This window comes from Microcebus murinus, chromosome 3, assembly GCF_040939455.1.
Source record: "Microcebus murinus isolate Inina chromosome 3, M.murinus_Inina_mat1.0, whole genome shotgun sequence".
NCBI lineage: Eukaryota > Metazoa > Chordata > Mammalia > Primates > Cheirogaleidae > Microcebus > Microcebus murinus.
Window position 1 is genome coordinate 60,476,437 of NC_134106.1, and position 25,810 is coordinate 60,502,246.

At 54.3% G+C, this 25,810-nt stretch overlaps 1 protein-coding gene across 2 annotated transcripts in view; it reads right to left on the reverse strand.

Moving 5' to 3' along the window:
* SFXN5 (sideroflexin 5) overlaps positions 1-25,810 on the reverse strand; it is a 115,557-nt gene that overhangs the window by 38,155 nt on the left and 51,592 nt on the right. For both annotated transcript variants that reach the window (XM_076000876.1, XM_012750126.2), the window contains exons 7-10: positions 17,219-17,272; positions 16,177-16,233; positions 14,724-14,789; positions 3,379-3,469 (exon numbers count right to left, since the gene is read on the reverse strand). In XM_076000876.1, the coding sequence (XP_075856991.1) occupies positions 3,379-3,469; positions 14,724-14,789; positions 16,177-16,233; positions 17,219-17,272 (268 nt within the window). The remainder of the gene's footprint in view (positions 1-3,378; positions 3,470-14,723; positions 14,790-16,176; positions 16,234-17,218; positions 17,273-25,810) is intronic.

The following is a 25,810-nucleotide window of genomic DNA, read 5'->3' on the forward strand; positions in this document are numbered from 1 at the left end:
CATGTACATGCATCGGTGCACATACACACACACATACGCACAACCCTGGCTGAAAACCCAGGGGAGAACATGGAGGCCATGAGTAGCCCCTGCCACCTCTGGGTCACACGCTTCAGTTTCTCAGCTACAGCGGGCGAGGGGTCCTCCAAGCAGGCTGGAAATAGCCCCAGGCTGGGCCTGGGAGGCCTGCGCTTTGGCCAGCTCAGTGTAACTCTCAGCCAGTCTATAAAATGGGGACGCACACTCTGCCTTCAGACCTCCCAGCACAGAATGAGAATGGGGGAGAAGAGAGGCCTGCTGGAGGCATGAGGGCAGCTGTGTGGACGCCTGGGAGTGCTGGGCTCTGCAAACTTGGGGAGGGCATACAGTGACGTCAAGGAGGACCCAGTGGGAAGGGGCTGGAGGGGGTCTGGTCAGAGGCCTCATTTCCCAATGTGGAGATAGAGTGCAGTGCAGGGTGGGAGCAGGGGACTTAGGTGCGTGCCCAAGTGTCCTGCATTTGTGTGTCTCAGGCCTCTCTCAGGCAGCCTGTGGGGCCCAGAGAAGAGAAGTCTCCCCCAACCTCCCAGACTTCCGGCTGGAGCCCCAGGAGGAGCAGGGCAGAGCAGTGGGAAGAAGCGACTGACTCCTGGGAGCCTCCTTGTACCCCAGAGCTTGAGTTCCCCACCTGCCTAGGAAGGTGGGAGTGAGGATGAGGCCCCAACCACTGGGCACACAGGCCTCTTGGGGACAACTCTCACCCTGAAGAGCCTCTTTTGCTCTATTCTGCACACACATCCCAACAACCAGGGCTTAATTTGGTCACTCCACTTGCCTCAACCACTTCCCACCTGCACTCACAGCTTGGTGAGTCCTGTCTCTCCATGATGCCAGCAGCTCCGAGGGGCAAAGGACCCGCTACCAGATAAAGTATAGCCTGAGCCAGCTTCTCGACAGCCTTTAAGGGTGGCCCAGCCTGGTCTGGCCTGGCCTGCCTTGGAAAGCAGGGGTGAACGTTGGCAGAACTTAGGCCCTGTCAGAGCCCAGGGGACTTAGAGACGCTCTGTTCCCGACCAGGGGTTCCCGGGGATAAGATGCAGGAGGGCCAAGTGCAGGGACTGGGTGGTGACCTAAGAGGACCAGGGGGCTTTTGAGCCCCTGTTTTTGAGGGGCATTACCTATTCATCTCACAACTGTGTCAGTACTAACTAGTGGAGTCGGCAGGTGCCCATTTGCAGGTGGGACAGGGATGGACACCAGAACCAGAGAGATGGAGCTGGCCTGTGGGGAGCAGAGACTGGGGCTGGTGGTGGAAGGCAGGCGGACTCCACCTGGGCCCGAGGAAGAAGCCAGGAAGGGCCTGCTTTTCTCAGGATCCTGGCGAGGTAGGACTGCCAGGGCTGTGAACCACACTGTGTGCAACCTGTGCAACGGGCTAGCGAAATGTGCGATCTCAGGACCCCCAGCAGTGGCGGGACCTGTGTGAGGGGGCAGTGAGAAGGTGGGAGGGGAATCAGGCTGGAGCCTAAAGAAGGACATGTCAGAAAATCTCAGAGCAAGAGCAGAGACCCTCCTCGTAAAGGAGTCCTGGGGAGATTAAGACCACTCCAAGGTCACATGGGGCAGAGCAGGGCTGGGAAGCTATTATCTGAAGCTTGGCCGAGGGCAGATTACAGCCCAGCCAGATCCAGTCCAGTGCAGCTGGGCACTGCCCCCTCGTTGTGCTGCTTCTGACCCTGCAGGCCAAAGGTGAGGAACACCGATTGGGCAGTCTGTTTGCTCAATTAGGCCCCTTAACAAAGTCAGATCTAAAGAGTTATTCCATTAATGGCCCAGGACAGAAATAGCTGAGAGTTCATTAAAAGTGTGGAGTTGCTATAGCAATTATCTGGGTTGGCTGCAGCTTGGCAGGGTAGCTGGTTCTGGGAGTTCATTAGCCTCTGGGCCATGCAAGAGGTGGGGTGCCCAGTAACGACCTCCTACCTTCTCATGGGGGCCTTTCCTATCAATGGAATCTGGTCTGCAGCCTCGTTTGCCCCTCCCAGAGGCCTAGGCTGTAGGGAGGTGGTAGTGCCACCTGCATTTTACAGATGGGGAAGCTGAGCCTGGAGGGGAAGAACAGGGCCAGAACCACGAGCCTGGGTCTGACTCTAGCTCTTCAGCTTGAACCTCGGCACCAGGGAGGTCACAGAACCTCATGCCCTGTGTTGGCACCACCCCCATCATTGTCCTCTGGCACAGAGGGAAAACTGGTGCTATGGTTTAAGCACTTGCTTATCCTTCTCTTTTGACAACTAACTATCCACTGCCTTGTGCTGCTCTCAATGTTGCTTATTTCTTTTTAATTTTTTAAAAATTACTGCTGGGCATGGTGTGCACCAGTAGTCCCAGCTACTCACAAGGCTGAGGCAGAAGGATTGCTTGAGCCCAGGAGTTTGAGGTTGCTGTGAGCTATGATGATACCACTGCATTCTAGCTTGCACAACAGAGAGAGACCCTGTCTCAAAAAATAAAATAAAATAAGAGCCAAACTGGGCTTTTTGGCATCCCCATAACCCAGACCCAGGGCATCTGTTGTGAGACCTAAGTCCAGCAAAGACTCAGCCTCTCCATATACACTTGTGCACTCAGGTGCACAGGTGCTCACAAGAGAGGCTTCTAAAACCCAGAGGGCCAGAAGACCCAAAGGCTTGAAACCTAAACTAGCAGAAGCTTCCAACCTTCTTCTGTGCCAGGAATCCCTCTGACAGTCTGGTAAGGCCTATGCACCCCTCTCAGGATAATGTTTCTAAATATATAAAACAATATACATAGGATCACAAAGGGATTATATTGAAATAAGTTATGAAAATATTTTTAAAATTGTGATATAGTAATAGACATGCTTTTAAACTAATGAATTGAAAAGCAAGATCTACCAGTTGACATATTAAATATGACTTAGTGTTGAACGTAAAGGATATTTTAAGATCTTTGTAACGACTTAATGTGACACAAAAATATCTTTGATTTCTATTGGTGACAAAGTCACAGGTCTTACTTCTTACTGTGGTTTGCTGCCTATATTCATAATGGAGAGAAATGTTAAATTGCAGTTAGAGGTTACTGTAAATATTTTCCCCAACCAAGTTCACGGGGTCCACTGCATTCTGTTTACTGACCCTTGGGGGCCTGGGACCCCAGGTTAAGAATCCGTGTGTTGAAGCAGAATCTCAGGCACGGAGCTGTCAGTGAGGCCCCGTGATCCTGTCCTCTAGCTACGTGTTTTGCTCCAGTTCCCCCAGCTGGGTGTCCCCTGGGCATTATGAGAGGTGTGGAAGAACCATCCAGCCCCCTGGGAGCCCTGCAGTCCCCACCCGTGCACAGCACATGAGCGTCTACGCACTGTGCAGGTCTTACCTACAGCAGGGAACGGCACAAATCTCTGGACCAAAAGGCGGGTGGCTGGAGTGAACTTGTTGGCTTTCTGAACCAGGACATTAAGGCCCACCTTGGAAAGAAAAAGAAAAAAAAAAAAAACAGAAAATGTGCATGGTGCTGCAGTGGCTTGTGGGAGGAAGCGGTAGAACTGGAGGGAGAGCAGAGAGAGAGGGGCATCGCCTTTCCCCTGCAGTGGCACCCCAGACCCCTGGTCCCCAGCGTCACCTCATAGTGCAGAGCTCCTGTGTGGCTATCTAAAGTACCACTGCCCAGGCCTCCCAGGTAACTGCCCCATGAGAAAGAGGGAGAGAGGGTAAAGCATCGGACACACACTCATACACGTTCATGCTCACACACATACACATTCACATGCATACAGTCATGCTCACACATATACACACTCACACACATACATTTACACTCACACACATGTTCACACATTTACACTCACACAGATACATGCTCATACATATTCACACTGCCACATACATGTTGTACACAATCACACATACACTCACTCATTGATGCTCACACATATATGCACTCACACATACACATTCACACTCACACACATATACACTCACATGCACATTTACACACATTCACACCCACACACATACACAGTCACATACATACATTCACATATACATGCTCTCACACATTCGCACTCACACATATACACATGCATACTCATACACATATACACACACAGTCATGCACATATGCACACACTAACACACACACTCATATACACATTCATACACATATTCACACTCACACATATATACACACACACACTCTCACACACGCACGAACACACTCAGCGGAAGGGGCAGGGGTGGAACGGTGCAGTGGTAGGGCTAGGACGCATACTCTGCACATAAATGAAGCATAGGAACCCTCATCCCCACCCTGGCCTATCAGTACCGCCTTTCTGAGACCATGAGGGCTCAGGAGGAGACCCGCACACCTGCCCTCAGGCTGCCGAGCCAAGCAGAGTAAGTAGCTCAGAGCAGGACAGCAGGTGTGATGGACACCCCAGATTCACTGCACCTGCCTTTGCTCCTCTCACCCGGCCCAGGACACCAGGCACCCCACCCAGCCCCTGCCGGGGCCTCCTCACTCCGTCCATCCCTCGCCCATGCTGTCCTCATCTTTAGAGAGCGCAGGTCTGCCCACGCCCACCACCGGCTCCTCCCACGACCTGCGTGAGAAGATGCCATCCCCCTCCCGCAGCTGTCCGGCCATCATAACCCCACCTCCCCACTCCCCCGACACCCCACATTTAACCCCACGGGTCCAGTGTGCTGGTCATCAGTCGCTACATGAGCCTTCCAGCCATGGAGCCTTCGCAGCACTGGTCCTAGGCCTGGGGTGTCCCTCCTCCACCTGGCCCACTCCTGTTCTTTCAGTTCTGCCTCCAGTGTCGATGACTAGCAGTGGGACTTAGGCAGGTAAGTCATTTAACCTTTCTTGGCCTCAGTGTCCTTGTCTGTAAAAAGGAATAGTAGCATCTATAATATCCCAGGGCTATTATAAGAATTGTATGCAAAGTGTTGGGCTTGAGCTCGGCACATAAAAGGCCTCAATGAATGAAGCAACATAATAACGATGTCAGTGACTGGGATGGAGGAATCGTGCGTTTTCATCTTTGTATGTCCACTGCTAGGGCTGTGCACACCGGCACACAGCACATGCTCAATAACCTGGTGACTGAGTAAGAAACACAGAAACCAACAAATGCCTGCGTGGAGAGATCAGTGAAGGTGGGGAGATGGAGTTCTTGGAGGAGGTTAGGCTAGGTAGGAGGCAAGGTTTCTGGTGGGGAAACAGCATGGGCACAGGCATGGAGAGAGAAAAGACAAGATGCATGTGGCCAGACCAGGGTTGGGGTGTAGAGGCCTCTGCTCTCCCAGACTGAAGCCAGAGCTGGCCCCTACCCTGTGGATCTTTCCTGGGAAGCAGAGGTGGCCAGGGGCAGCCTGCTCTCAGTTCTGGCACACCTGGTGGCTCAGCAGGCCACACTGCATCCTCAGGCCTAGCTCTGGCCGTAGCCTTCTGGGTGGCTGGGGAAGACATAGAGCCTTGAGAAGGCCCCCAGGGCTGCTAGGTGTCTGCAGCAGTCACAGCAGTCACTGCACAGCAGGAATGGCCCAGCCCAGGCTGTAGCCGTGAGACCTAGGAAGACAGGCAGTGACAACCTGCCAGCCCCCGGGCACTCTGGCGCCCTGCAGAGCCAGAGTGCTGCCTGGCAAAAGCAGCTGGGGCCCTCAGTGCCTGGCCTCCACTTCATGTCCCAGGCTGATACTCAGAGCCCAATCCTTGTCCTCCCTGCTCGCTCGAGGGCAGGCTGGGAGGCAGGGAGACTCGTGGCAGAGTGGACACGCCACAGTGGTACGGTGGGGCAGGAATGGGGAGCTGCCAGCCCACACTGGGCCCTAATCCCCCTGCCACATGGGTGGAATTGTCAAGCCCAGGTCTCCCCAGCTCTCAGCAGTGATGATGCAGAAATAGCCCCCACCCCCAACCCCAAAAGAAGCACAGGGAGGAAAAGCACGGGAGGTGGTAGACGGCTTTAGTTATGAAGAGGAGAGGGGCTCGGGAGAAGTCGGTGAGTGCCTCCTCCGTGCCGGCCACTCAGCACATGTTCATGTGAACTATCTTAATGAAATTGCTACTACAAGGCTTTTGGAGAGGCCCTTTTTATGGATAAGAGACAGGTTCAGAGAGGTTAAGTAACTTCGCCCAAGGCCAGATAGCTGCTTTGAGTCAGGTAAAGCTGGGATTTGAACCTAGGTCCTGATAGTTCCAAAGCTTTGCCCTTAACCGCTATGCTACTCACTTTCCAGTGTCTTCCATCTCAAGGAGTGATGCTTTCATGCCATTTAATGGCACATCTGCATAGCAAGAGCCTCCCTGGCAAAGGCCAGCTTGGGGGCTTCCAGAGGAGTGGAACAGAGAAGGCGGCTCCCGTCAGGGAAGACAGGGCCCTTGAGCCATCCCTGGCCCCGCAGCTGGAAGTCAGGAGGTCTGGGTTCAAAACCTCACACGTTCATTTGGGAAGATGCAGGAAGTGCTGGCCGAGGGGGAGCAGGAGCCATTCAAGGAAGGGAGCAGGGAGACTGGGACCCCTCACCATGGCAGCCTCTTGTGGGTGGGCAGGGCTGGCGTGCAGCGGCAGGGCAAGGAGTAGTGGCCATCAGTTGTGCAAACACTCAGACTTGTTCCCCAGCCCCTGTGAAGCCTTTTCCTCCCTGGCTAGGACTGGCACAGTCCAGAGTGGGTCACCCATCCCATCTACCCAACTGCAGGCGGGAGCCCAGGGTAGGGAGGAAGAAAGAAGAGAAAAAAAGAGTGGCCTAGTCCCAGGTCTCTCTGGCCTCCTCTTCCCTGAAGCCCACCAGGGTCTCCCCAGCCTGGATGGGTGACATTTAATGAGGCACATGTATGTTTCTCAAAGCATGGCCAACATACCCAAGCCCACGGAAGGGGCCAGGAACCAGCAAAGTGGGGAGAAAACCTGGTCACATGTGTAGCTGTGAGCTCATGAGGAGTCAGTGAGGTCACCCTGCCCACACACCGGTGATGGGCCCCGGGGCAGAGAGGGCATGGACACAGAGGAGGCAAGTGGCCACTTACCCTGGCCCCTCGTCGGGCCCCCAGCCCAGGCCTTACTGCCCCAGTGCCTAGAACAGCCACAGCCTGGAAGCAACCCAGAGTGGGCTGCAGACCGGGGGTTGGGAGCCCGTCTGTTCTAGTTCCTCAGGGGCCCTTTGGCCTGGAACATTTGGTGGAGCCCATTAAAATTAAAAAGCCAAGTGGCTGGTGGCTCTGAATGCCAGCTCGTTTTCCCTGGCATGGTGGGTCCTGTTTAAGGGAACCAGCTGGCATTAATGGCACACAACTCATCACGAACAGCAGCTAGCGATCAGAAAAATCGGAGCTAATAATCGGGTTTGGGAAAGATAATGAGATATGGAACAATCGCTGCTGAGGGTCCCCCAGGGTCTGTTTTAACAGCCTCCAAATAAGCTACAAAATAGAAATTAACCAAACAGGAGCTCCATTTTGGCAGAGGGGGAAAACAAACAGGGTGTGGATTTTGCACAAGAATTTCTTGCACGGCCAGCCACAGGGGTCCCGGGAGAGGCACAACCCTGGGCTCCGTGGGCATCAGCGTTGGCCCGAGGGAGGCCATGGGCCTTCTCTGACCACTCCTTTCCAGGCTCTGGCTACCAGGCTAGTGAATTTACCACGAGCAGCTGACAAGAGGCCAGAGGAAGAGGAGGGAAGGCCAGCTTCCTGACAGTCCCCCAAGACAGGAAAGGGCTGACCAGCACCAAGAACTGAGCCTGGGTGGAAGCTCCATGACACAAAACCTTTAGTGTTATGAGCTATGTGACTCATGGCTGCATCCTTAAGGACAAAGGGCTCTCCAGGCCACTAGAAGCCTAATTTCTTCAAGGCCAGCAAGGAGCCACTGGCTGGGTCTGGAGCAATGCCTGCACTCCTCTCCCACCCGGCTGCACTTCCCACTCTAGCCTGCATGTCCCACCCTGGCAGATGCCTCTGTTTCCACGGGCTCCGGACACTCCACCTTCACACATCCAAAACAAAGGTTGTTGCCTACCTCCTCACCCACACCGCTCCTCCTCACCTACTCCCAGCTCAGCTCCTCATGCCAGAGACCTCAGAGCCTTCCTGGGCAGGGGCCTCTCCCAGCCCACATCTAACCATCGCTCGTGGTTCTAGCTCCTGGATATCTTGAATGCTGCTCTTCTCGCCCTCTGCTCCCACCACTTAGCACACGTCACCTCTCTCTGGATGACTACCCACTCCTAACTGGGCCCCTGCTTCCACTCTTATGCCCACCAACCTACTCTCTATAGCAGCCAAAGTGGGCTTCTGAAAATGCATAGCCACTGTGGGAGGCTGAGATGGGAGGACTTCTTGAGGCCAGCAGTTCAAGATCAGCCTGGGAAATACAATGAGATTCCCCCGACCCCCATTTCTACCAAAAAATAAAAACATCAGCCGGGCGTGGTGGTGCATGCCTGTAGTCCCAGCTACTTGGAAGCCTGAGGCAGGGGGATCACTTGAGACCAGGAGTTCGAGGTTACAGTGAGCTATAGTGATGCCACTGTACTCCAGCCTGGTGACAAAGCAAGATTGTCTCCAGGAAAAAAAAAAAAAAAAAAAAAAAGCATAGCGACCTGCTTAAAGGTGTTCAGTGGCTGCTCACAGCACCAAAAGAGCTGCACAGCCCTTCGAGACCTGTCAGCCTCGCCTGCTTGGAAGGCTCCGGCCACCTAGCCACCTCCCCACTCCTCCCAGGAGCCAGACCTCCCCAGGGCCTTCAAGCCCTGACCCCCAGGTCTCCCTGCTTTTCAGCCTCAGCATGAAGCTCCCCCTTCACTCAGGGCTCCCCTTTTACAGTATCTCAAAGAACCTCAAACTTTCTTCCACGCAACTATCACGGTCTTTCAGCATATATTTATTTGCCTTCTTAAAAATGTACAAATCAAAGTAACACTTGTATCTGACTGCACAGAATACTGAACAGCACAGAAATATTTCTACCTGTGGGCTCTACTAAGTGTCCACCTCTCCCACTAGACCATAAGCGCTAGGACACAGGGCCTGCGTCTCTCTGACTCCTCACTGAATTCCTGGTGCCTGGTGAAATGAGTATGTGCTTAGTAAACGTTCCTAGAATAAATGAAGTGAATGATTTCTGAAGCCACAAAGAAGAGCCACAAGAGCCACTAAGGAGACTTGCCCTGTCCACCTTAGCAAACGCTGAGCACTACTGTGTGCTAGATCCTGCATGCACAGGCCCAGCAGTCCACCTGGGTGGATCATGTCATCCACTCCGTTAGGAGAAGGGGTCTAGAGGGGGTGGGGCCCAAGGGCATGAAGGCTTCTGAAGAAAGGGATGCCTGACTAAGCCCTGAAAGGTGAGCAAGAGGCAGCCAGGTAGGAAGTGGGAAGTGCCTGGCAGAGGCTCAGAGGCATGAAATAGCAGGCTGTCTGCAGGGTGCTCAGAGCACAGTCTGCAGCTGGCTCTGCAGACTCAACTGGCACCTGCCCTCTGGGGATCCAAGGGGCCTGGAGAACAATGGAGAAGGGGGCCTGCCTAAAAGGAGGGATGGCATGTGATCAAAAGTTAGATGCACTCTTGAGTAGTGGATAATAATGTAACCAATGGTCAGGGGTTTGCATGGGTGTGGGGTAGGGGTGCTGGGGAAGGTCAAGGAATCTCTGAAGTACCAAAAATGTCCACCAGAGGGCGTGTTCTGTAGAACAAACTTGGTAACCAAATGGACCCATGACCCTCCATAGAGGTCAATTGTCCTCTAACCCTAGTCACCCTGTTGCTTGACAGTGGGGGCAGCCTATAACTCTGTCACAGTAGCCAAATGGCTGCAATGGAGTTATTCATGGGCTAAAATGCCAGTTAGCACTGCAGTTGCATGGCTTATTTGCTGGCAACTGTGACCAACCATGCCGCACAGGGACCAGGGGGTCGGCTGCTGGGAAACCAATTACACCAGACTCCTTCCACATAGGAGGGGACAACAACTCATCCTCCCCAGAATAGATGCTGGGCTGCTTTTCGTGTCTGACTCGCCACTGCCAGCATCACCATCTGCAGGCTTCCGAACACTTCAGATGCTGCTACAGGGTCCGTGCAATGGGCCCTCCAACCCAGAAGCCACTCGCTGAAAGCAGGAGGACAATAATCTGGTCCAGGACTCACAGGTACCGTCACCTTACCTCCATCAGGCCCCAAGAAGAACCGGCCCCAAGAAGTACACCCTCCACCATAGAGCCAGCCGCGCCCTGTCCTGCAGGACATAGCGCATGCTCTGGACCAGGGATAAATATATGCTGCTTTGGCCAGAAAACACAGGCCTAGGGCCCAAGTATGAAGGTGAGCAGAGGGTCTAACTTTGTTACACCTAAAGAAGCTCTGAAAAAATTTCTCCCAGTGCCCACCGTTCTAGCGGAACCTAGGGAGCGCTTTGACACCGGGGGGCATGGTAATAGTTCCTGCCACCTGGGAAACAGGGAACATGACTTATGCCTCCTTATGCCACATGGGGAGCAGAACAGTGTGTGATTAAGGTGGGTAAGCTGTCACTTACTTCACCTCGGTGGCATCTATGAAATGGGGACGAGCGCCTAAGCAGTGCCTGGAGCGCTGCGGGCGCTCTGCTAGTGTTGGCCGTCGTGACTGTTATCACGATTATTTGCCACTCTATCAGGGGAACGTGCAGTTGCCAGCAGGCAAGGGGAACCAGCAGGAGGGTTCAGCCCAGGGATGCCCTGGGACCACTCCTCGTACTCCAGTGTCTGGGAGTGAAGGTTAACAGACGACCACTGCATCTCACACAGAAAGACCTCCTGGGGCCCAGAGCCTTTGGGAAAGGAAGTCAGCATTGTCCCAATGGGGAAAGGCCAAGACCCAGCTGAAGGGCAAGAATTTCAGGCACGGGTACGAAATGTCTCTCATCACCTGCCTCCACCAACCCGCTCCTGCCCAGTCATGCAGGACTTCAGCCCAGAGTCTTCCTCCCCAGCCCAGGTTTCCCCTCAGCCAGGATCTGCCCCCGTGAGGGTGGTCCATGTGCTGGGCCTGCCAAGCCCCCCCACTCCTCCTCCAGCCCACTTCTGCCCACACCCCTGCAATGCCCAGGTCCCTGAGTACATGTCGGGTTCCAGGCTCGGGCTCCTGCCTCCTGTGGCACTTCACGGCCAGTCCTCTGCTCCTCACTCATCATCACCTCGTCTCCAGCACTCCCCACCTGGCGCCGCACTCAGTTTCTGAGCGTCCCAAATTTGTTGTGTTGTCCTTCTCCTGCATGCCTCTGCGTGTGCTGGGCCCTCTCTCTCGAACACTGTGCCCTGCCTTCCCCTGGCTCTCTCTGGTCTGTCCTGTGAGTCATTCCCTGTGTCGAATTAGGGGTCCTTCCCCTGGTCCCATGACACACTAGGGTCACCTTCGTCATAATTCTGACTGTACCACAGAGCGTTCTCAGCTTCCCTTCTCAGCATCTTGGAGGACACGCCAGTCTCTGCGGCTCCCAGTTCCTGCAAAGTGCCTGGCACATCACAGACCCCTGACAGGAGCACTGGGTCTTGCCTCCTGTCACCCTCGTGCAGCCAGGGCCCGTGAGGGCTGCCCACAGAAGCGCCCCGCAAAACTCCGGAACGAAAGAACAGTGAGGATGGAGAGAGGCTTCTTTTGTTAAAAGACAGCAAACTGTTAGACTTCAAAAATAACTTAAGACGGAATTTCTTTTTTATTCTCAAGCAAGAAGCCAGACATTGCCAAATCTATTTAGAAGGTTCACCAAGAGGCTGCTAATCCCACCCCGGTGGTCCTGCAACTAGCATAAGACTGCATTTGGGGGCGTGCAAAGGGGGATCCCTGGTTTTGGAGGTTGCGGCCAAGGTCAGGGCTCGTTGAGGTGGGGAGAGGGCTCTCCAGGCTCCGCAGAGGAGGCTGGCCTCCACTCCGCTCACCCTCAGTCCCCAGGACCTGCTCCTGGCCTGTCAGCCCCCATCCGTGCCACCTGCTTGTAGGGACTCGTTTTAATTAATGCCAGAGCTGGGCCAACCACTGGGGCCGTGACACTTGTTTGCAGGTCATCTCCTCCTAACAGGCTCTCCCTGGGAGGGGATTTGTCTCTAATTGAAGCAGAGATCAGTTAATGAGGCTGCGGGACCTGGGGTTCCAGAGAACAAGGGAAAGGGAAATAAAATAAAGGCCCTTTCTCCGGAGGTTTTGTGATTTACACACACAAAAGAAAAGCAAGCAAGCTGCAGATTTTCCAAGTCAGAAACTCCGCTCCATCTGCCGGAGTTAGACCCTCACTGTGTGAAGACGTCAGGCCGCCGCCGCTGCGGCTCGTGGATGGGTGAGGAGAGGGGCCTCCTGAGGCCAGCAATCAATCAGCAACCTAATTAATAAGTATTTATGGAGCAGCACTCCGTGCTCCCCTCTGTGGGGGAGAAGACACAGTGCCTGTCCCTGGCTAGCTCGTAATCCAGCTGGGATGGGGCTCAGACTGCGGAACGTGGACAGGACGGGACAGAGTGCGAGTGCGGAGGACGGAAGTTTCCAGGACCTGGGAGGAGGGGGAGCAGTATGGGCTGGAGTGGTCAGGGAAGGGCTCCTGGGGGTGGGGGTGGGGTGCTGGAGCTGGGCAGGGAGGAGGCAGGAGGGCGTCCCCAGCACAGGCACGTTCCAGCATGAGGCCTCATCCCTGCCAGGCAAGATCGCAGCTCTGGGAGCCTCGGAGGGCCGCAAGTCCCCTAGTAACTCCGCCGGGCCTGTCTTCAGAACCTCTACCCCACTTGTCTGCACTAGCCTTGCCTGGGGAAGTGGTTGGGATGGGATGGCTGATGGGCCCTTGGGTGGGGCAGTGAGGACAGGGGATAAGAGCCCCCGAGCTCTCGGAAGAAGCTGAATTCCTGTTCCTGGAGCTCCAGGCCTGCATCGGAAGCGAGTCCCACCAAAACAATGATCCCCTTCTTCCAAGCCCTTTCCATTCAGGGCCACTCAACACCATTCCCTACATGGCCTCTTCCTCCCAACTCCTCCCCATGTCTCCCTTAGTTCACAGAGGAGGAGGGGGATTTTCACGCTCCTCACCAGGCAGACCACCAACTCCTTTCGTTGTGAGGAACAAGGAGGAGGTGAGCGAGCCCTTTCCCCGCTCAGGAGAGCCCCTGGCTGTAGCCCAGCAAGCCCCCAGAATCAGGGACCCCCAGTTTGTATGACTCCCACATGCAGCCTCACGCTGGCTGCAGGACCACCAGGGTGGGGCGAGCGGTCTCCTGGCGGGCCATCGAAGTAGATTCGCAAGGTCTGGCTTCTTTCTCGCTGGCGTTAAGACATGCGGATTTAGGAAAGGAAAGAGATCTCGGGCATGAGATGGGATGTCCCACTTCACAGCTATTTGGAGATGGCTTGGTCTACGTGGGAGTAAAATAAATGAGGCCATTTCAGGACAACCCCAAATCCCTACTTTAGAAGAATAGCAAAATAAACTATGATGTGTGGCATCACGGGTTATAACATAGTTGTGAACAATTATCATACAGTATTCATTTAATGACACTGGAAAAAAAAAAAGTAGGTTTTCCCAAAAGATTATTATATGTGGATTCATTCTTTATATGTGAATTCTTTTTCTTTTTTTCTTTTGTCTGTAAACAGGGTCTGGCTATGTTGCCCAGGTTGGAGTACAGTAGCTATTCACAGGCACAATCATAGCTCACTGCAGCCTCCGACTCCTGGGTTCCAGCGATCCTCCTGCCTCAGCCTCCCGAGTAGCTGGGACTATAGACATGGGCTACCATGCCCAGCTTTGTGAAGGTTTTTTTGAACTCCTGACCTTGAATAATCCCCACCTCGGCCTCCCAGAGGGCTAGGATTACAGGTGTGAGCCACCAAGCCCGGCCATTATATGAATGTTTTTTGATTTGCATTTTCAAATTATTTTTTTCTTACCAATTGCATGTATTTATTGCGTAATGAATGAAATGAGGAAGCTGTGAAGGGACCCTTCGCCCTCTGGAGTCGGCCGTAGGAGGCCTTCCCAGTGAGGATCTAGTGGGTGCCAGGTGGAGGCACGAGGTGGGCTCAAGGGTGGGACAAGGTCCTGGCAGCTTGAGCATCCACTCCGGCTCTGGCCCAGGCCCTCACTATGTCACCTGCCCTCTGCCCTTTCTGGGAAACAGGGACCCACCGTCCACCCTACACTCACACAGTCAGTCTACAAATCTTCCCTACTGAGTAGCTGCTCTTGTCTCAAAGTCCTGTGGAGACTCAAAAGGAGCCTAATGTCCCTGTCTTGAGGACCTTACAGGTCTTCTAGAAGGACTGTTCATGTGACTGTGTGACCAAGGTCCCAGAGAGGGGATAGCCCGGGAGCTCAGTGAAGCTGGCACATGGGCCAACCTTCTAGGTTCATTCCCTTGCCCTTCCCCTCAGCTGCGTCCCCGAGCATGAAGATCAGCTCCTCTGAGAAGAGTGCTAGGTAACTACGGCCCCTCTCAGGACAGGCGTGCTGCCCAGGGCCCCGCGGGCACCGCCCCACCGCCCGCCTGCCCCCAAACCACGGAGCGCCAGTTGGTGCTCTCTCTCCGTCAAAGTCTCTTCCCTGCCTAAAAAGCCTGCCCCGGTGGCCTAGCCACAGAAGCCTGCCGGCTGCACCACCGCCGGCCCTGGCCCTCAGACAAGGTCCTCCTGCAATGCTAGATGGGGCGGCACAGCAGGACCAAGAGGAAGGAGGTGGGGGGGAAGTACTCACAGCAATGGAGACAGCACTGATGACAGCGCCCAGGTAGCCCTGGATGAACTTGGATGCAGGTGAAGGCTGGAAGACAGAGGCAGAATTTCAGGCCTGCTGGCTGCCCAAGGCTCCCACACACCACCCTTGCAAACTGCTCCAGCCAGCAAGAAGCCTCCCTGCCCACCAGCTTGGAAGGTCAGGTGAGAACAAAGAGGCCCCACAGGAAGCCGGAGGGATCCAGGCCTCCCTCAGCTCGGTTCCAACGTGGAAACACGCTCCACTTCTGCTCTGCTCTAGAAAGGTCACTGGCAGACAGTGCGGGCTGGAGGTGGAGAACAGCAAGGGCCAAAAGGGACCACTATGGCCGGGACCGGCAGTCTCCGGTTTAGGAAGGCTACATATTACAAGCAGGCCGTGTGGCACGTGTAGCACTTCCAGGCGGACACGCCTGTGCCGAGGCTGCCTCTCACAGGCCCTGCAGCCCTTGTAGCAATTAGGTTTCCGTGTCAAAGATAATAGACAGCTCTATAGACGAATACAGCCCAACTTCCAACACAGAACATGAGGAACTTGTCCACTGCAACTGCGGGTTGGAGATGTCTGGGTAAGGTAAACAGGACCCACCCACGCAGAGCTGCACGTGTGTGAAGCTCATGGGACGCTTGGCTGGTTTAGGTGGGGGGATCCTCAGAGCATCGGGCTCCTCAAGTTCCTACAGCCCAGGCCAGCTCCTGAGTCCTCCTCCCTCCCCCCAGGTTAGAAATGCCAATAACCTCCCCTTCCCCAAACTGACAGCCCCCCCAAAGGGGACCAAGGTGCCTCCTCCCCTCCCTTTGCCTTTGCACTGAAGTAAGGGAGAATCGAACAGAGGGACAGGTGGCCTAGCCAGTGAAGCAGGGGCCCAGCAGCCCTTCCTGGACAACAGCTGGTGACTGGGCCTCCACCACGAGCTGTCCCAGGGAAGCAGGGAACTCAGGGGAGGAGGAGCCAGTCCTCTCGGACCCTCAGCCCTCAGGGGCCCTGTGGCTTTGTGGCCAGCAGTCAGGAGCTGGGGGCACTAAGACAGCTTCCATCAAGTTTGGAGAAAGCTTTAGGGGAACTGGTCCCCATGTGGCTGACACTGTCCTGATCCAAGATCCGGTGTGAGAGCTGCTCAAGAAGAATTCTGAAGCCAGCGGAATCCATCCTTTATTGGCCCCCACACCCCACTTAACAGATCTGCTCCACTTCAGGTAAACAGTCCCCCAACACCCCCGGCCAAGCCAGCCCGGACACTCCTGCTGAGCTCAGGCAGGTGAGGTCTGAGTCTGCCGCCCCGCCTGAAGGGTTGGCAGCTTAAATAAGGCACCTAGAGGAGGGCAACGCTTAACTGAGAAGAGGCAGTCACGAATGGTGGCATGTCACACTGTACAGAGGACAACTAGGTCACCCCACCCTGAACCCCACCCTGGGCAGAAGGTTTGACACTCACCTTGGTAGCATTGCGGTTTGCATAGTTGACACAGGCATTGTGGCTCTGGTTCAGCCACTGAAAAGCAACAGAGAGAGAAGTCAGGGAAGGAATGGTCACCTCCCCGGAAGCCAGGCCTCGGGCCCCAGGGGGCACCACACCCCCCTAGAAAGACATGGCACGCTGTCTGCAGCTCACAGATGGTTCTCCCACTAGTAAGCATAACCAACTGTCCCGGTTTGCCTGGGACCGTGCTGGTGTTGGCACCGAAAGTCTCGGGAACCCTCTCTGTTCCTGGCAAACCAGGATGTGGTGCTGCCCACCCCAACAGTCCACCCCGATCCAGAAGCCGTCACCCCTCCTGGAATTATGGCATTCACTGCCCCAGCAGGCCCACTGCCTTTGCCACGTCCTCCCTAGTGTACCACTCGCTAGGCGGAAGGTGGCCAGCAAGGCGGGCAGGAATGACCGACAGCCCTGCACTTCTTTCAGCAACCTCCCAGCCCAGCACCCTGCGGCACCTCGAGCACCAGACACACGTGCTGTCAGGAATTGTGCTCAGGGAAGACTTTCTGGCATTTTCTCCCAGAAGACAGGTTTTTCTTCCTGCCCCTCTTTCCCTGCACAGACACGTCCAGGGACATCCTCAACTATTTTCACAGAGCCAAGAGCAGAGAGCAGGGTCTGTGAGGTACTTTCCTGCCTTAAGGGTAGGGGTGGGTTTACCTTCCCCTACAGATTTGGGTGGGGCTGACACCAAAATGAGGCCGTGGGCCTCAAGGTCACCAACTCTAAGACAAGTGGCCACCAGCAAGCCATCGTGATCCACATGAGGGCACCCGGCTCCCATCACCTCTGTCCAAAGGTTAGAGGGACACATAATGGCCTGAGACATGCCGGCTGCTGGGGACCTGCTCAGTGGGGCCAACATCCTGGTTTTCCTCACTGGCTTCTGGGATGGGGGAGGGGTGGGGAACTGACTCTACCCCAGGGGCCTGGACGGGGCAGGGCATCAGGGCAGGGGGATCTTAACCAGCACCTGTGTGTCCCGGGAGACTGTTACCTGCCAGAAGACGGTGGACGCCAGTGTCTGGTTGGGCAAGAGAAGACCGACAACCTGAGGGCGAGAGAGAAGAAAGGCTGAAAAAGGCAAAAGAATCATCGTACACTCTCAACAAAGAAAAACGACACTGCCCCAAACAAGAGCAAGCTGGATTTGCACAGACAGATGTGGCACGACGTGTTCATCCAAACCGAGGCCCGGGGACAGGGTATGGGGTGGAGAAAAATCAAGTTACAGAATTATATTGCAGCATAATCCTATTTACGTAAAGAAAAAAATAATCTTATCTATAACCATATACACACATGCGTCCTAGCATGTCTCTAAGCATGAAAACTCTGTACACAGCATGTGATGTTAACTGTGGCTGAGGTCGGGGTACAGGCTGCTTTCTCACATTCTTTTTAAATATTTCTATACTCTTTCTAACAATGGACATGCATTATTTCCATAATGGGGAGCGATAAAAATAAACAAGCAAACAAAAGGGATACCTTCACTTCCACTCAGGTAACCTGACTCCTTCTGGCCCTAGCCATCCATAGGATTCTTGTGAAGATTCCATAAAAAGGCCTTCTAGTGCTTTGCAAATACAAAGTTGGGGGAATTTGTATCTGTTATCTTTGAATTTCCATGAAGCAAAAACCTATCCTACTGTTTAAGCTACTGAATCAAACATAGATGTCTGATAAATATTTGCTGAATGAGTGAAGGAATGAATAAATACACACATATGGCTAAGTACAGTTACATAGGTGTGGATCCCTTATTCCCAAACCCAAATATCACCTAAGACTTGGACTCACTGTTTTATTGGCTTAGGTCAAGATTCACTGTCTGATTTTGACACTGGCCAAGACCTGGACTTCAAGGGTCCGCGTGTGTCTCCCATTTACCTTTGCAGTGTTTGCGTGCAAAATACATCTACCAAGTATGATTGCATATGGGAAAAATGTGCACAGCCATCCGCATATTGACTTATTTATTATTCTTGTAGATAAAATGGCTCTTTGGCAAGAATTTCTGTAAGGAACAAGTATAAACATTCAATACTATGCAGTAAATCAAATTCTAGACATCCTCAGCAGCATTAGTAAATCATGTTTTAAACATTAAAATGTTTTAAAACAGCGAACACGCACACACATTTATATTTATTGGCCCATCTCAGTTTGAATAAAATTATATAATCTAAAGCTATTCCATAGCTCCAACGAGGAATTATCTGACGAGATTTTCCTTCTACAACGAGATTCCCAATTTGATTTTTCTTCGCAGTGGCAGCTTAGGGAACTGGAGTGAGAACAGGAGACCCCGAGCTTCAGCCTCTGCTCCACCCCTGTGTGATCTCGGGTAGAAGATGACACCCTCTGGGGCTCTAACTTTCTTACCTGTAAAGGGAAGGGGTTGAGCTAAGATGCTCTATCTCAGTTTAGATATTCTATTCTCAGGTTGCAAGTAGTAGGTGTAGATTCAACAGAGACAGCCCACTGTCCGCGATGGGGTCCCACATGCTAAGGAGTGTCCCGGGGGACACAGGACCTCCTCCTACTTGGGGCCCCCAGTCAGCAGGACAATAGAGAGGAAGCTGAGCCTAGGAGGGAAGGCATGGGGCAGGGGCATGCACATGTATGAACACATGTGTGCATGTCTGCCTGCCTTCCACAGCCTGAGGAAATTAAAGCTATTCGACGTTTGGAGCTCAGTTTATCACCCCCCCCCTAATTTGTAGTTTACTTAACATGGTGTCCTATGGGCTACACTGTCTTTTCCCTTGAATCCCCGCCGTACCCAGAGCCGTGCTCGGGCCACTGGCACATCATAAGATACAGCCGCAGGGGGCTTAGCGTCTGTGCCAGACACCTGCTGTCCAGCACCCTGCTCAGTACAGCACAGGGTCCTCTTTATAAATACTCTTGGGGGAAATCTTTTCTGGTCTCAGGGTCAGAAACTGTAGTTCTGTGAAAACGGTTTGCATGTACCTTGCGGACCCGGGGCCGTTGAACTGTGTCTCTTTGCCCCGACTGTCAAGTAGCTCAGGCCAGTTCTCCCTGGCCACACTGCCAAGCGCACAGACCCACACTGCACGTATTCTGTGCCCGAACCTCACTCCTGGCTTCATCTCCCTTCTCTTTCCCTAACCACCCTTTGTCTCATTTTCATCTTCAGTTGTTTTATCTTCGGCATCATGCATTTTTAAAAGTGATTTCAAGTCTTTTCCAGAACAAACCGGAGCCCTGAACTAAACTAGTACCCAGCCTATATACACACACACATTGCCCATGGCTCTGTGACCAGTGAGCTTTTACTTTGTTGGACAAGCCCCACCCCCTGTCCCAACCTCCTGCCCTAACTCGGGCCTGGTACCCACACCAGCACCTCTGACTATTTAGCACAAGTCTGCTCACGCTTTCTTAAAGAGATTGATTGATTGATTGATTTTGCCAAGCATTTCCCCATATGTCACTTACCATAATCCTCACAATAACTCTGGGGATCAGACAAAATAGAGATTACTTTCCATATTTTCCAAATAGGGAAGCTGAGGCTTAGAGAAATTCAGTGATCTGCCTATGCCTTCGCAGCAAGCTAGAGAGCAATTCAGGTCTCCTGATTCCGTTTCCGGGGCCCTGACTCTCTGATTCTAGGGCAGTGGTTCCCAACATTTTTGGTATCAGGGACCAGTTTCATGGAAGACAGTTTTTCCATGGACTGGAGCGGAGGGGGAGGGGAGGGGGGGGGATGGTTTTAGGATGATTCAGGTGGGTTACATTTATTGTGCAGTCAGACCTCCCTGCTAATGATAATCTGTATTGCAGCTACTCCCCAGCACGCGCATTGCCACCTCAGCTCCACGGCAGATCATCAGGCATTAGACCCTCATAAGGAGCGTGCAACCTAGATCCCTGCACACATAGTTTACAGTAGGGTTTGCACTCGTATGAGAATCTAATCCCACTGTTTGATCTGACAGGAAGTGGAGCTTCTGTGGTGTTGCAAGTGACAGGGAGTGGCTGTAAATACAGGTGAAGCTTCGCTCACTCACCCATGGCTCAGCCCCTGCTACGCAGCCTGGTTCCTAACACGCCACGGACCGGTACTGGTCCATGGCCCAAGAGTTGGAGACTGCAGTTCTAGGGTGCTCCTTCTCCAGCTCATCCCCCTGAGCACAAAGGAAGAGGAATTCGGTCAATGCTCCATGCTATTTATGGAGCACCTTCTGTGTACCAAGTCCCACCCCACTCCCAGTGGAGAACACCAGAGATTATTCCTTACCCACAACAAACACAAAGACCAAACATGAAAATGTATGAGGACGTCACTTACGACTCTCAGGCATGAAAATGGTAAGATAGTTTAATGAGGTACTTGGGCGTGTGTAAGGTCGATAAATTCTATCATCCAAACAGGAGTTCAGGAAGGAAAAGGTCAGTGTGCCCTGGCTATCTGCCGGGGGAGGGGGTAGGACTGATCTCAGGTGCATGTGTGTGTGTGTGTGTGTGTTTGTGTGTGTGCGTGTGTGTGTGTGTGTGTACACGAGAGCAGAGACAGCCGGGACAGCTGAGAGACTGGCAGAGGGAGTGTGGGGGGGCTGAGGTTGGAAGACAGGGAATACCGAGCTGCGCTGGCCAAACGGGGCCCTCGGGAGTCACCCGCGGCTGAGGTCGGGGGACAGGTATCCTGCCCTCCGGGTCCTTACAGTCAGGCGGGGACCAGCAGCTCGCGGATGCCAGCCCCATTCCCTATTAGGCAAAACGCAGCACCATCTGCACAATCCCAGGAGCAAGAGCAGATATTTTATAACTTCCTTTTTTCTTTTTAAGTCTAAATTAAAAATAAATGTTCCCTTCAGCTCTCAGATGTATATCTCTGGTGCAACCTGCCCACATTCCCTCCCGCTGCCCTTTCCAGAACATGGCAGGGGAAAGGAAGAAAGAGATGGATAGAGAGAGGGAGCCAGTCCACCCAGCTTCAATGCCAGTGGATTGCACCTCTTCCAAGAGGGAAGAGATTCAGGCGTGGCCACGCAGATGGGTGGAGAGAGCCCAGAATGTGGCTGGTACCAAGGAAAGTGGAAGGAGAGGGAAACAGGAGCCAGCAGCTCGGATTTCTAGCCCAGCCTCCACCCTATTTTGCTGCAGGACCTTGGCCAAATCGCACATCCTATCTTTGCTCCCATTTATAGTTCGTAACATGGCTGAAGTCCCCTCTGCAGCTCTGGCAGGATGGCAGCTGTCCTCCCCGCACATCTGTCTGCACCTTTGCTGTTCCCTTCCCCCCAGGCGTCCAGTCACAGACCCAGCGATCAATGCCCAGGCTCTGGTTGCCAGAGGCTGGTGCCAGTGTTTACCAGCTGGGTGACCACAGGCAAGTTACTTGAGTCTTTGCACCTCCCTTTCCTCATCTGCTAAATGGAGGCTAATCCTAGTGCCCCACAGGACGGTCACACGAGGAGCAAGGCAGGAGAGAATCTGGCTCAACGGCTGGCACGCAACACATGCGCTTTAGAGGTTAGTGTCACTCCTCCCCTCCCACCAAGTCCTCTGTGGCCGGTGCTGGTCTCTCCTTGCTCTGAGCCCCACAGCCCACGTCACACAACTGGGCACCGGCTCACTTGCATCTCGTTTCTGAACACAAGTCTTATCCCTCAAAGAACAGAGCTCCCGAAGGTAACCAGGGCTCTTCTCTCTTCTTCCTGATGACCCTCAAAGCATTCCGCCCACACTGAGCCCGGGCTGCAGCAACATTGCAAATTCATAGTTAAGAACATTAAACAACACTTGCCCAGAGAAAGATCCCTGCTGGACTGTGACAATGACCACCATCACCCATCCCCTCCTGGCTCCTTTTATTAATGTCCTACTTGCCTGAGGGCGTTGGCCTTTGGGGAGGGCGTAGACTGAATTTTGGGGCCTGATTCTTCCCAGCTGCCTGCATCCATACCCTCTACGAGCCTCACCCTGGGAGGAGGGTATCTCCCTGCGTCTTGGCTCTGCTTGGCCGTAGGACTGGCGCTGGCCACTGGCATGTGGGAGGAAGTGGCATTGTGCCCGTTCTGAGCCAAGCCTCAGAGGCCTTGTGTTCCTGCTTGCCCTGCTGTGGGTCTAACATCACCCCAAGGTGACATCCCTGACTAGTCTTCTGGCTAAGGAGGATGAGAGGCTAGAGGAGCAGAGTCCAGCCCAGGCCAGCTGACCCTCAGGTGATCCACAGACCTGCACAAGATGCACAGCTGCCTCCTTCAAGCCCTGTCTGGGCCAGGGAAACCCCGGCCAACTGGGGACCCTCCTGCACAACCCTGAGAATAAATGCTATGGACGCCGCCGCAGTGCTGTGGACGTTTGCTACACACACTATGGTGGCAACAGATAACTAATACAAGGATTACCACGTGTGCAGGCTGCCTGTGCTGTCCCTCCTGGTCCAAACCTGTACTGTCACGAATATACCTCGAACTAGGTCTTCAGCAAGGATGCTGGTCCCTGGGGTCTTATCACCCCACCCCACCCAGGGCCACCAGCCCAACCTGGGGGCTGCCTGGGCAGGTCCAGGAAGAGGAGCGGTTTGTGCTTGAGCTTAGTCTCAGGACAGAGTAAGGAAGGGGCCAATGGCATCTATACGACAATCGGCTGCAAGAAAAATCACATCTGCACTTCAGGCCTCCTCCTTCGGGGCATTCTAACCGCAGCAGAGAGGTGAGCTCTCAGTCTGGGAGAGAGGCATCCCCAGATATTCCAATCTGCTTGGCCAGGAGTGTGACACGAACAAATTGAAGACAAAGACAGGGGAGCAGGGCCACCGGCCGCAGTGCTGTATGCCATGATGTCTGGACTCAGAGAGGGAACTGGGAGCCCCTGTCCCCCCTGGCCGCCTCCCATACAAGACCAACTCAAGTGAGAGGAGAAAGATTTCTTAAAGTCTGGGGAATCTGGAGAGGAAACAGGGTAAGTGTCAAAACTGGGTGGTAAAACTTAAGCCAGGGGAGGACTACAGGGCACAGAACAATCTTGCTTGCCCGGGTAATGGCAGAAATAACGGTCCCGCCCCATCTCGAGTTAGCTAATCCTCCCTCTTCATTCCTCACTCTTCAGGTTTCAGCATAGTTGTCACCTCCTCCAGGAAGCCTCCCTTGACCTTCAAGCTGAGGTGAGGTCCCTGTCACATGCCTCCCAGCACCCTGCAGGCCTTCTCTGCAGAAGTCACCTCGGTAGCAAGAATCTGCTTAAAGTCTGTCTTCCTGGAGAGCTTCCTGCAGCCTCAGCGAGCGAGACCACAGGACGTGCACCCGGGAGTCCTCACCGCTACAGCAACAGCCTCCGACATCGCGGCTCTTCCCCCCGCACTGGCTCGCTCAGCTCCAAAACGCTCCTCTTCGTTTCAATACACCCGCCATGGGCCCCAGCGCTCAACAATTTGCCTGTGTTTTCCTTCTACTTTGTCTCCATCTTCTGATTTATGTGGCTAATGATCTGAAAAGTAACTCGTCAGTGTATTAGGGTGTTGCTATTTAAAGGATGCCAGGCAGTTGAAGACAACGCGCCTGTCAGACGAAGGCTCGCGTCGGACTGGTCAGCGCCAGCTCACCTGGGCGCCAGCTCCGGCGAGGTCTGAGCCCGGCCGCCGAGGCTGGTGTCCAGCATACTGGAGGCGGGCCAGGGGAATTTGGGAGTGGGATTTAAATATGGGAGAAGGCAGAGTCGGGGATGAGGAGCGTTGGGAGATGTCAGAAAGGCCCTGGGACACAGCCAAGTCCTGCCAAAAGTGAGCCCTTGGTGGTCCACCCTCACGGCCCCGCACCCTGGAGACGCAGTGCCCTGCTCTAGCACCTTCCGATACTTGGGTGTCTACGTCCACGTGATTATCTGCAGTATTAAAACGAAAGGGTTCAGAGTACAGGGTCCAAGCCCTCAGTGTCCCAAGACAGAAATATGATCAGTACTTAACCCAAAGCCACCAGGCTCGCTGACCAGGCGTTCACTGTCTGCCCTCCTCAGCCTGCGGCTGGATCTGAGGCATTGGCCCCTGAGCTTCAAGAGTTCCAGAAACAACAGGGGAGGGCAGGGAGGGCAGCAGTGCTGTGGGGAGCTCAGGCTGAGGACGCAGGCACAGATGCGCCCTGGGACAGCCTCAGGCCCAGGAGGGAAACGCAGTTGCTGGCATCTGAGGCGGTCCAGTGGCCAAGGGTGCGGGGCATGGGTGGGAGGTGGGGAGGGCAGGACGGGGCCAGACCATTGGGGCCAAGCCTGGCCTGCTTCTCCCAGCCACACTGTGGGAAGGACAGTGCCACACACCTCTCAGAGGAAACCTGGGGATGGAGAAGCCGTTTATAAGAAGCGACCACACTGGCAGGGCTCTTCTGAGAAGACACCCGAAGAAAGGGAGCAATGAACCACCACGGTAGCCTCAGAAGCTGCCTCGGTGCACCGGCTCAGCCGCTGTGCTTATGTATAAATTGGGATCTCTCTGCCGCACACCGAAGGGGGAAAAGTTCCCATCTTCAAATGTTAAGCTTAAAATAAGACACTACATGGGTGCCAGTGGATCTGTGAAATCTGCTGACTAAACTGGCACCAGCCTCTGGGAGAAAACCAGCTCGCTCCTCCTGAGCTCGGAGGGGTGAGCGGGGTGGGGGCGCGGTGGCTCGCAGGCAGAGTGGGAACAGCCGCGGGGGTCGAGCCGGGGATGTTCACCTGGGCAGAAAGGCAGCTCCACTGCAGTTTCCAGAAGCTTCTAGTCGAGGCACCTGCCAGCCTTACTCGCCCCTTCCCTTCATCACTCAGGGACCCAGTTCCTAGCACATTCGCTGGCACCCTCGTTTCTATTTTGGTAAGCATTTCTAGTGGCTTCTGCACGCGTATATTTCTTACCCACTCTATCAGACCAGGGGCTTTCCTAAGGTGCGGACTGGAACCTTCACTCCCCCTCAGACCAGGCGGCTGCTGAAATGTTCCGTGCTACGGGGTGACAGCGGGGCCTTGGAGGAGCTGGCGGGGCTGGCGGGAGCCGGGCCTTGGGTGGAAGTGCTGGAGCGGCCACCAGGGCCCCTGCCACACAAGGCGAGGCCCGAGTCGGGAGGGGCAGGGACCAGTGAATGAGTTGTCATGCCGCTTGTCCACATCGAAGTGCCGCGATGGAAGGACAAGGGTTCTCCAAATGCAAAGACTCCGCTGGGGACCTGGCCGCTGGCCCGGCTGTTCTGAGTCTCGGGATGTGGGTATTTGGGGCTGGAAGTGGGGGCAGGTGAACACCGTCATTTCGGCCCTGGCTGCCATGGAGGCCTGCTGGGAGGTGGCCCAGGTCATGCTGTCCCCATCAAGCAGGCGTCACACAGGGCGTCGGGGCCGGGGCACGCTACTCCTGCACGGCGTCATTTACAGAGGGCTGTCTGCTCAGGCTGGGAGAGGACTGGTCCTGACAGGACGTTCGCAGCGTCTGCTTCGGCAAGGATCCCCGAACGGCAAGCGGGTCAGCAGCCAAGTCCCAGGCTGCCTACAGACCACAGTGACCCTGCTAGCGCGGGCTTCTCTCCGCGGGACACGGAAAGGATAAAAAAGTACAGAGTGAGCCTCGGTAACACCTGAGAGCTGAGGG